General features: G+C 34.3%; 1 protein-coding gene across 4 annotated transcripts; it reads right to left on the bottom strand.

Moving 5' to 3' along the window:
- Positions 1-3,083: 3,083 nt before the first annotated feature.
- On the bottom strand, positions 3,084-11,211 carry LOC134278549 (sialin-like). Of its 4 annotated transcripts, none has more exons than XM_062760855.1 (11): positions 11,038-11,211; positions 9,691-10,098; positions 9,337-9,605; positions 8,948-9,181; positions 8,781-8,868; positions 8,611-8,697; positions 8,195-8,346; positions 7,971-8,114; positions 7,556-7,688; positions 5,381-5,622; positions 3,084-4,428 (listed from the first exon to the last, which is right to left on the bottom strand). In XM_062760855.1, exons 2-11 carry the CDS (start codon positions 10,082-10,084, stop codon positions 4,213-4,215), a joined length of 1,959 nt encoding a protein of 652 aa, XP_062616839.1. In that variant the 5' UTR covers positions 10,085-10,098; positions 11,038-11,211; the 3' UTR covers positions 3,084-4,212. The 4 variants fall into 4 exon arrangements, with proteins under 4 accessions (XP_062616839.1, XP_062616836.1, XP_062616837.1 ...); XM_062760852.1 differs by having other exon boundaries at positions 9,691-10,109; positions 11,038-11,210; XM_062760853.1 differs by lacking the exon at positions 11,038-11,211 and adding an exon at positions 10,365-10,457 and having other exon boundaries at positions 9,691-10,109.
- Between the last annotated feature and the right edge of the window lie 535 nt (positions 11,212-11,746).

Below are 11,746 nucleotides of genomic sequence, written 5' to 3'. Positions count from 1 at the left end.
CTAAGTCAATATTGACCATAATGACATTGCATACAAACATTTACTGAGTATTCTAACAGGTCGAGGAAACTATTTTCTGTGACGTCGGAATAAATTAACATGTTAAATGAGGAACCACCTGACTGACAAACCGACCAATCAGCTGAATGAGTTGCATTATGGGTTAAATTACTACAAAAACACTACACGTATGTTCGAAAAGAGCAATCTTTAATTCGCTCTCGGAAAGATGTTATGCATTTTTTCAAGCGTTTTACACACTTAATACAATATGTACATTATTATAGATCTATTAAAACCATTCTCACAATTACATACAAATGATTTACAACGGTAAAATTAGGGTTTTCTCCACTCCATTGTACAAGTCCGTTTCTTGACAGCTCCCCGTGCTGTACTGTCAGTGAAAAGTGCATTTCACGTGACTCTTGCTAGGTCAAAAACGGTCAACTCTGCGGTGTATTCACGTATTGCCAACGTTAACAATGCATATAACTTCAAAATATATGCTACTCAATACACGTTCTCTGATCAATGCACATGAGAATTAATACAGTGTGAATAAAGAAAAAAATGTGCAACTTAAGTTTTTTTTTAGTAAATGCATTAAATCTTAATTGCTATTAAAAAAATAACAAAGCAACAACAAATTTAACCAGTTACACGACAAATTCATAAATATCGAGTTAAAAACTGGATTCTCATTTACTAGTGAAGACTTTGTGAGCGGTATAATTTCAAAGTACTATTTAACAAGGAAAATTGACTTTGTTTGTAAATGTGAGAATGGGAAATCTCAATTAGTACCTATTTTTTTGTATTTTTCACAAACACATTTCAAAAAATTGTCAGTTGACTTTCCTGCAGTCATTTAAAATCGCATCCTAAATTTCTCTAAACCACGTGTTTGTAGTAAAAATAAAGATGTAGTAGACCATCATGCTTTTCGGCTCATTCACTGGATTGGACCATCGTTTGCTGTGAGCACCTCTGCGCAGTGATAACAATATCCATATAAGGTAGTTTCCTCGACCTGTCTAACCAAACACTATAATTTCATTCAAGTTTAATAATTTCTGGGGGTTTTCATGCGCCCGTAAACGAAGTTTCGGGTGGTATACATGTATAGTTTTTGTCGTGTCCGTCCGCCTGTCTCTCTGTTCGTCCGCAAAAACTTTAACCTTGCCCATAACTTTTGATTTAGTGGAGCTATGGCATTCATATTTCACATGTGTATTCCTTGTGACAAGACCTTTCTTTGGGTAACATCAAATCTGACCCCTTGACCTTGACCTTGGAGTTTTACCCACTTTTACACAAAAAATTCAAACTTTTACTTTGGCCATATCTTTTGAACAGCAGATACCAGGTCACTTACACTTAACATATGTGAAGTTTGTGGTAAAACCTTTCATCAGATACCAACAACCTTGACCTTTTGACCTTGACCTTGGAGACTTATGAAAAAACTTTAACCTTGGCTATAACTTTTGAACAGAAAGTGCTAATGCTTTCATACTTCACATGTGTAATCCTTGTAAGAGGACGCTTTATTGGATAGCAAGAACCTTGACCCTTTGACCTTGACCTTGGAGTTTGACCTACTTTAAAAATACAACTTTGACCATATTTTTTGAAGGGTTAGGACTAGGACTCTCATACTTCATATCTATAATTCATGTGACAAAACGTCTTATTTGATACCAAGAACCTTGACCCTTTGACATCGGAGTTTAACCCACTTTTACACAAAAATTGCAAACTTTTACTTTGGGGCCCTAATTTTTAAACGATAGATACTAGGAATTTCATAATTCAAATATCATTTTTTTTTGGCAAGACCTTTCATTTGAAACCAAGAATTTTGACTTTTGACCTTGACCTTGGAGATTTCTGTACTTACGAAAAAAGTCTAACCTTGGCCGTAACTTTTGAACAGTAAGGGCCAGCGCTTTCATTCTTCCAATATGTAATCTTTGAGACAAGGCCTTTCTTTAGAAACCAACAACCTTGACCCTTTGACCCTGGAGTTTGTCCTACCTTTAAAAATGTTCACCTTGGTCATAACCCTTGAACAGGTGGTGCTTGGGTTTTATATTTCACATATGTATTTCTCCTGAAAAGGCCTTACGTTAGGTACCAACATATTTGATCTGCATTTGAGAAAGCTTAATCTTCGCTATGTTGCCATACGGGGGCATCAGTGTTTCACAAACACATCTTGTTTCTAAAGGGGTTTGGTGTTTTGAAAATAAAATTGAATGAAATATCTTATATGTTGCTTGTTTCAAAGAATATGGATATCAATGTAAACTATACTGTGAAATCACATATTTTCGGGGGGTTAAATTTCCGTGGTTGGAAAAAAATTATGGGTTCAAGGGGATTGGATTTCGTGGATGAAGAACTGTTGAGAATTATATAAATGACATTTCACATTTCGTGGTGGACTCGAATTCGTGGGTCTCTTCATACCTCGAAAACAACGAAAATTAACCCCCAAGAAAATTAAGAATTTCACAGTATTAAGAAATCCCTGAAATAAATTTTCGTGAGATTGCATTGCATTTTGCTTGTGTTACATAAATTTCATTAATTTAACAAATTTAGCACTATCAATAACAATTTCAGATTGTTATGCTAGTAAAAAGACGTAGGTTTGATTTTGTTGAAATACAAAAATTTAATGCTTCATGTCAATTACTGACATAATGAGCATGAACTTTGAATAACAACCTGAAACACATATTTATTGTACATTCAAATATACTATACATATTTACATATGGCAAGACTCCAAAAGACGCCAAGACTCCAAAAGACGCCATCCTTTAAACAATTAAACACAAATTGACTGTTTGCCATAAAAATAGATTAATTCAGTCTCCGAGGAAATAGCTAATAAATTGTGTCAAAATCTAAAGGAAATTTATGTCAGATAAATTCCTTGCGCCCCATGCCATGGATTCGATTAGCATCGTAATATGATGTATATGTTTTTTACCAAGCTCTTCTAATGCCATCCATCACTTCGCTTATTAATTCCTATTCACTTTCATGTAAAATAACTAAAAAACACACAGTAAACAAATAAAATTTTACTTTAAAGGATAACTTTCGGCACAAAAATTGATTGATGACAAAAGCAGACAACATTCAACATTAAATATTAACTAAAGCACCCACACATGTTTGATTGCTCTTCGCTAAAACTTAACAAAGTTATGCGATAACGATATCATTATTTTTGCGAGATTAAAATTTTAGCGCATGAGGAAAATTTGAGATCGAAAACGAAAACATTCATTATCATTTAATCATGTTTTCTTCCCTTAATACTTTTCCGAAGTGGTAGACCGAATTTTTCACCCGTTGACAAATGTTTCATTGAAAGTATATTTATTGGTGTTAGTTGAATTAGAGGATATAAATTGTACTATGAACATAGATATTTTACTGAGAAAAGAGTATAGATGTCTTTACAAAGACGTATTCATGCGAGTCTCATAAAAATTCATCCAAAAGATATGCTATCCTTTGAAATATGCCTAATTTCACTAAAAAGGGGAGGTGTAGACCAAGCAGTCTGATTGAAAGATCATTTGTTTACAAATGACATTATTTTTACCGGTATATAACATGTGATGTCTAAGAAATACATTTTTTTCCTATTGTGCCAAAAGGCGGCTTGCCACTATTTAAAGATAATAACATGGATAAAATCCTTACAACGGATTTAGTACATGAAAGCAAAATATTCACGACAGACTTTGAATCGATTGTTTCGAATACGTACTTCAAACTCTCTCTATGAATATAACATTTATGATTGTGACGTCGAGGACACTTCTTCCTTACTGTTTCCTTCTTTGCTTTGAGAATTATTCACTAGTGTTACAGTAACTCTGCATCGAAGCAGAAACTACCATATAGTAACAAAGAGGTTCAACGTGAGAACCTCGATATTTATTCGAGGTGTCTCATAAGAGTCTCCAAGCAATTCTATCCTTAAGTTCTACAACTTGAGAGAAATGGAATGATTATCTCAACCAGTATTTCAGTTGTCAGCACTCTTCCTTTTAGTAATATATGAATCATTATCAGGTATCTAACTAATAATGATTTCCTCGATCAAGCAAAGCAGTAAATATTTTGTACTCTGATTTCATGCAATTTTGCATCAATATAGGGCGAGAGAGACGTGTTAAGATGTTATTTATTGGCATTCTGAAAGACGTCGTCATCCTCCGGAACTTCCTCCAAGTCTTGTAGTGGTTCCTCCACTTTTTCTTCAATCATCTCTATTTCATCCTCATCTTTGGCCCAGTTTTGAATTTCTCCGTCAGAGAAAATCAGAAAGAAAATGGCTCCCAAACAGTAGATAACAGCAGCAATGTAAAAAGCTACAAGCCACTCTTTTTGTGTTTTCTGGAAAGAAGAAAAATCATTCGACTGGTCTTTAATCAGAGACAAATAAAATAGCCGCTTCATTTGGCAGTCTCAGAAGTGAACTTAATTAATAATCCAAAACAAGAGTTAGATATGACCATTAAATATGATTACTCGAGAAGATCATCAGAAATCATTAGAGAGACCCATAAATACAACCCTGGATTACGTGTCACCAAACACCATCAAAGTGAAGGATATTTGACGATAATTAAATTTCAGTTCGTGTAATTAAAACCACAGATAAACAACTCTATTCTCCAAGATAACTAAAACCAATCAAACACGACAAAAGTTGATCACTTTGAATGTCCAACTTTTTAAAACGTTAAGATGAAACAAAACTACATTTCATTTTGTTGTAAATATTTTGTAAAGTAGATCTTAATAGACGTCCTGTTTATTAAAGCGAAAATTTAACACTTCAGCGAGTTCAATAAATTCAGTGACATGCTGCATTGCAATTGACCTGTAGAACAAAGTACTATTTACTTTGTCTGCTAACAAACATCCTTTGCAATAATTATGATTGGTTGAACGTTTTACACATACATGAAACATAAGGAGATAACGAAAAGTATTCAAGATCAAAAGTCCATAAAACAATACAAAATAGGAGCAGAGCAAACATGGACCTCCAAAACATCAGAGGTGGGATCAGGTGCCATGGAGGAGTGAGTATCCCCAGCCAACTGGTGACACCAGCCGTGTGCTCCTTGTCATGATCGGGAAATAACGGAAAAAATCTGTTGTCAGTTCAGTGTATAAATAATGTACTACCATTTCATTCAATGATAAATTAAATTTGCTGCCAAGGTCATTGTATCGACCATAGAACTTACGAAATGATGACTTTGATGGTGTTTTGGTTTATGGAAAGTAAAGGATATTTTCAGGCAAGCTTTGGCGAAGCTTAAGAAATAAAACCTACATTGACAGTTATAGATGCTACCACGTATGGTGCGATTATTCCCGGGATACTAGCTCCAGTGTTGGTGATCCCAAATATAGTACCCGCATAATTAGGGGCGATGTCGCCATGGTTGACAAAAACGGACGGAAATTGGAATCCACAAAATGCCAGAGACAACGTTAGGAGGGCAATAGCAGACTCTTGTTGGAAACACGTCATATAACCTAAACCAATCAGAAAGGCTGCTGGGACGAACTGTCCTACAGAATGAAGAAAACGTTATTGAACACAAAATTTTACTTACATATACATGTATTATCTATGCCATGCCAAATTCAAAAAATGAGCTAAAAATAGTTTCACAGTTGATAAACTAGGTTTATCGACTGTAAACTACTGTAGATCACTAAATTTTCGCGACACCTTACGAGGGGTGATCAAAAAGTTCGCGAACTATCTCTATATCTACAAAACCACCGTTCAGATTAGAATGAAATTCGGTACACACATAGCCATACACAAGGTCTATAAATAGCATATGCTTAATAAAGTTTTTCTCCTTGTTTGTGACGTCACAATGAGAAAATGACGTCACTTGTGACGAAAAATGGTTGTCTCAGTCGAACTCGTTAAACAAACGACTGTACAATTTATTGTATACATGTATCTTAGAAATCCCTTTGTAGAATCATATAATAATTTGTACACAGTTTATCAAGATAAATGAGTTCCTATAAATTCAATTAATGATTGGATTGATTGTTTTAGAGAAGGACGGCAGATGGTTAAAAATGATACTTGTCATCTTGCCCAGTGAAATCAAGTTTGAAAAGATATGTGTTTTTAATTAAGCAATTTGCTATCAAAGACCTCCAATTTACACTTTGAAATATAGTTGATTATTTGAATAATAACGTAATTATTAAATACCTAAGATATCGTTTACTTTAGATGTTAAACATATTAGATATGATAAAAAGGAGGCACCCATTCTCTATCCACCTTGAATAAAGGTCTCTACCGAGACAGAAGATTTGTGTTTTAATGGTCGCCATGCTTATTTTTGGAAAGGATATTCTTATCCACTCATTCTGTTGCCAAGATTTGACCATTTCTGACAAATGAACTGTTCTTGTCATAAAAATTAACTCACATGGAAAGAAATATAAAACTCAGAAAAATCTTTCAACTTTTGTGACAGACCGCCAATATCACGTGATTGGCGCATGTGCAGAACGGTGGTTGATGTGCATTAAAATTGGAGAGGATTAATTTAAAATATAATCAACATTGAAACCAAATATTGTTTCTTTTATGGAAGTTATTCAATTAGTTCGCGAACTTTTTGATCACCCCTCGTATTTTCGCGAGATAGTCATTGACTCTTTATAAGCGAGACATAATTTTCACGAATTTTAAAAATTTCTCTATATAATCTTAATGAATACTATTATACGCGAGAATGAAATGTTTGCCTGCTCGCTGTCTCGCGAAATTACGCGAAAATAAAGTTCTCGCGAAGAAAAGGTGACTTAGAGTATAGTTTACAAACCGTGAACTATAGTTAACAATTCATTAACTATAGTCTTCATCTGTAAAACTATATTTAACGGTTGTTAACTATAATTACGAGTGCTAATCTAAGTTTATCTGTACGAATTAAACGTTAACAATAGATTTTGTTGATAAACATATATTCACGTCTGTAAACTATAATTTACAATCGTGAACTTTCGTTAAGAGTTGTTAATCACAGTTTCACAAATCGTGAAACTATATTTATCAGATCGTTAACTATAGTTAAGAGTTGTAAACCATAGTTTATAAATCGTGAAACTGTATTTATCAGATAATCTATGTTTTACAATTGCAAATGATTGTTTTCAGTGTTAAGTATAGTTTACGGTTCTGTAACATAGATTATCGCGTTAACAATTGTTTACAGATGTAAAATATAGATAACGTTGTTAACTGTAGTTTACAGTCCGTAAACTATAGTTTACAACCGATAAACCTAGTTTATCAACTGTGAAACTATGATTAGCTCATTTTTGTGAATTTGGCGCGCCATAAATATCTATTGCTCTCTTTTATTATTAAACGAAAAATGATAACCATCATTGAAAGTGTACACCTGTATAAATATTTTCCTGTTAATATCAACTTATGAAAGTGTAGAAACTCCTTTTTTACCTATAGCACAAAAAAGCTTTCTTGTCCATTTAATGCTAAGAATATCCTTTGAAATAAGTGTGTCTGCAAATATTCCGGCCACAATGATCGTCACCCAGAATGCCAAGTACGGTATCATAGAATAAATGCCATTCTGAAATCAAAACACAACATGCCATTACTATTCTCAGATCACAAATGAATAGATTCAAAAAATAATAAATTTTCTGCTTTGTGTCGAAAGGAACGGTAATGAATCCGTATACGTAGCTCTATGGTTTTCTGTGTAAGTTTTCTCAACCAGAGAGCTACAGTTCTGCAGCTAGAATCCGTAATGCATTGAAACTGATATAATTAATGTTATGTAAGCCATATGGCAAATGCCAAAAAACCCTGCATATATCTCTAGCTAAATGTATGTAATTAAGTTTCTTACAGATTTGATATCGAATTTAAGAACTTCTTTCAGGTACGTAGGCATCTGAGTTAAAAGCATATAAGCACCATAGTTTCCTGCTGCATTGGTCACAAGAATAGCCCAAACAGGAAGTGACGTCAGAATGGATTTCCAGGGCTTACCCTACATAAAATGAGTTTACATGGTAATTATCTTCTTTAAGTCTTAGGATTGATATTCTACAACTAAACAACAAGTCGAACCTTTTTTCTTAAACCAGCATGCTGTGAATTGTGGTCATTTCCAAGCGAGTGTTCGATATATTTTTTCTCGACGTCTGTTATATTTGGCATCTCCCCTGGGCTGTCCCTGGCAAGGAATCCCCACAAGAACGACCAAACTAACGAACAGGATCCTAGAACGGAATTTTAAAATTCCTTAAAATAGTTTTCTTTGAAAAGTTTTAGTGATTGAATATGATTACATCATTTGAAAAAAAAGCTACCCTACACTAAAACAGAATTGATGACTTGTAGTAATATCATTAAAAAAATAAAAAGAGGTCCTGATATCATGAATAACAGAGGTACAAGTACTATTGTGAGTGTTCGAAAAGTCATCTTACATACAAACATTACTTTACTTTTTAACTTTTTTGTGAAAAAGGTTGATATCTTACCTAGAAAATAGAAAATAGATGGCCAGCCACCATATTCACAAAGAAGACTTGATATTGGAAATGCCAAAGCGTTTCCAAGCTGGGTCCCTGAAAAGAACGTTTATTATTGTATTATTATTAGTGTAGAACCTACAAAGTTAAAAAAAAACTTTCTTCATTTTTAAGCTCACCTCCGAATGCAAATGCTACAAGCCTGCTTCGTTCATGTGGGGGCGACCATTTTGCCCAAAACACTTGTGCGCCTGGATACATTGTAGCCTACAGAAGACATTTTTCCCGTATTTATTCGTATAGTGTAAGAAAAGAAGCTACAAGGTGAGAAGACAATTATGCTTACTTCGCCTATTCCAATAAGGGCACGTGTTATAATAAGTAAGTAAGGACTTCCTCGAGCAAGGACAGGGGTCAGAAGAGTCAACACAGAAACCAAAGTCATTCCTGCAAAAATAATACGGCGAGACCCAAAGCGTTCCGAAAGAACTCCTGACGGAATCTGCATCACTGTGTATCCCCAAAAGAAGGCTCCTAGAATTCCACCTTGAAGAGCTTTGTCCCAAGTAAACTCACCTTCCTATAAATAAATAACAAAAAGACATGTGATGGTCACATCTTGAGTATAGAACACGTACCTAAATCCTATACTTGTGGAAGCTATATGTCATAAGAAATAGACGTAGTATGAAGTGTTTTGAATTTCAATATTATGTTCATTAGAATAAATCCTACCTCTGTCTTAGAAGCAGGCGGTACTGGACATTTTCTGGCCACACTGGGTGGACCTTCTATCAAACTGCTCTTGGTGACGTTTTCAGTGAGTATATCGTAAATTGAAATGTTTGTAATGTTTGATTGATATATCGTGTTAGCTGCTGCAAGTTCTGCCCTAACCATACAGACAATAGCAATGCTGAGGTTGACTCTTTGGGCGTAAAGGAAAAAGAACCCTATAAAGCAGAGACCAGAGAAGCGTACCCTCCATGATGTCCACCATGGAACTGGAAAAAGGACAAGATTTTTATTTTAAAAATTAAGCAAAAAAATAGTTTGCATGTAATCCAATAATGGAAGGGAGAAACTTGCCTTCTTCTGCTTTAAGAGTAGGGGGTAACTTAAGCTCTTCGATAAATGCGGACACTGTAGAATCATGATGAGGGTAACTAAGACTGGAACTGCGCATGCGCCTAAAACTTGGATGCCTGGATTCACTTCCTGGACTCTGGTTAGGGTTGGAGTCTCTAAGACTCTTTCTACTTCGAATGACAGAACTTTGACCAGATTCTCTGCGCCGAATGTACTTGACACTGGGATGTTCAGATCCCTTTGTAGAATCATTCCTGGTCGTTATCACTAAACTCTTTCGGTCCGCGTTTTTCCGCGTTGGTGTCGAGTCCATAGAATCCTCATTATGATCCGAATCTGTGTTGACTGCACTCTTGTTTTGGACTGTTGTCGAGTCTTGTTCAGAGTTGTCCATCCCGACTGATTCTTCTTTACCAAGACTAAAGGATTATATGTTTCTGTATAATTATTGTATCGTGTAAGCTTTTGAATATTTATGTCCACAAAGTAAATGTAATATATAAACTATTGGGAATGTTATTTACAAGTATAGGAATTATATTATCAAAGTCACACAAAGCATAAAATTATGGGAAAATTCCAAGCTAAAATATTACCCTTTTATTAAACTATTAAATATATAAAGCAGATAACCAAAGAAATTTTGACCAGGAGAAATAGTTGAATTTACTTACCCAGTCAAATTATAGCTCCATTCAACACATCTATATTTGATGTTTTAAAAGTACAATTGTACAATAGCTAGTGTTCAGTGCGGATGCAACCAAAACTCGGATGTCCGGACAACTTGCACTTTTCAAGGAGATATGGCCATAAATCCAACCCTTTTTGAAATGACTACAAAATATTTTTTTCGCTAAAATTGCATTTTGCAAGGGGCTAGAATTTTGTCGTTGATTAGGATCAAAAGCGCACAACCATACAGACAAGTTTTCATGCCATTATCACAAAATTTGACACTACATCATCAATATAAGAGGAGCATCTCGCGAGAAGAAGTAAACTATCGACAAACACTATTCCGAACAGAATAATCTTTCTCTGTCTCCTTGTGTTTCCCATCATTTCATTCACTTTATGTATAAATCAGACAGATCGGAATTACCGCGAGTGGGATATCGATTTGTTTTCTTGCAAGAATTATGTGAATGACATTCAAGGTGAAATACGACATTCGTTCTAGAAAAGTCTTATATATACATGTATACATATATAAAAGAAAATATATTTTTTTTAAACTCAGTTTTTGGCACATTTTTTTTTAATTTACTATTGTTGATCTGTATACACATGTTACTTGATTTATCACTTTGGAAATGTAAATGAATCTTTACTAAGTTTTCTTACCTCTTTCTCCGAGAAGTTCCGAATGGCTTTTCCCTGCCGAGTTTCAGGTAAATTTTTAATTATCACTCGCAATATATCCATTTATTTGCTCATTATGTAATTTGTCTGAGAGATACCGGAACAGACAATCTTTGATACACACCAGTGCGTGATTAAACCGATTGCAAGTTGACTGCGTAGTTCATACATCGGCAAAACAAGGGCCGACATGATCATCGTCCTATCATCTGAATATTCATCGTAAACATCTTCAATGAAATTTTGTTTTTTATTTTTTAAAAATAAAGGAATAATTTTCCTATAATATTGATTGTTATCTTGGTTATTTGCTTTAAGGCACCCTTGGCAATACGGTTTTCGACAAATGATTTGTTCTGTAAAAATAAGGCATGGATTAATATGGAAGGGAATTACCGCCAAAAGTCTATGTATCTTGCTTTTATTCTTATTCTGCCTACTTCTTTATGCTTTGTTATTGTTGTAATTGTATGTCGCTTTATTGTTTTCATATTCGTCTTTATTACATTTCACTTTGACTTTTATCCTTCTTCATTTTGCCCTTACTTCTATGTTGCTTTATTCTTGTAAATTCATTTTACTTTCTTTTAAATTGATTCAGTTTCTTAAATGATTATCTCTATTACGAACGTGAATTCAATCACACAAAGAATGAAGCATATTCAATGAAGACGAATACAAGTTGTCAAAA

This window comes from Saccostrea cucullata, unplaced genomic scaffold (genome assembly GCF_032062105.1).
Source record: "Saccostrea cucullata isolate Sc308-1 unplaced genomic scaffold, CSIRO_AGI_Scuc_v1 ctg6278, whole genome shotgun sequence".
Classification (NCBI taxonomy): Eukaryota; Metazoa; Mollusca; class Bivalvia; order Ostreida; family Ostreidae; genus Saccostrea; species Saccostrea cuccullata.
The sequence above is the reverse complement of the archived record's forward strand: the minus strand, read 5'-3'. Positions and strand labels throughout refer to the sequence as shown.

Bases quoted from the DNA above. Each gene is read 5' to 3' on its own strand.
- LOC134278549 (XM_062760855.1), bottom strand. From the start codon at position 10,084: ATGGACAACTCTGAACAAGACTCGACAACAGTCCAAAACAAGAGTGCA. The intron at 9,606-9,690 runs GCAAGTTTCTCC...TCCTTTTTCCAG, and splicing joins TACTCTTAAAGCAGAAGAAG to TTCCATGGTGGACATCATGG. The intron at 7,689-7,970 runs GTAAGAAACTTA...TTTTGATTTCAG, and splicing joins TTAAATTCGATATCAAATCT to AATGGCATTTATTCTATGAT.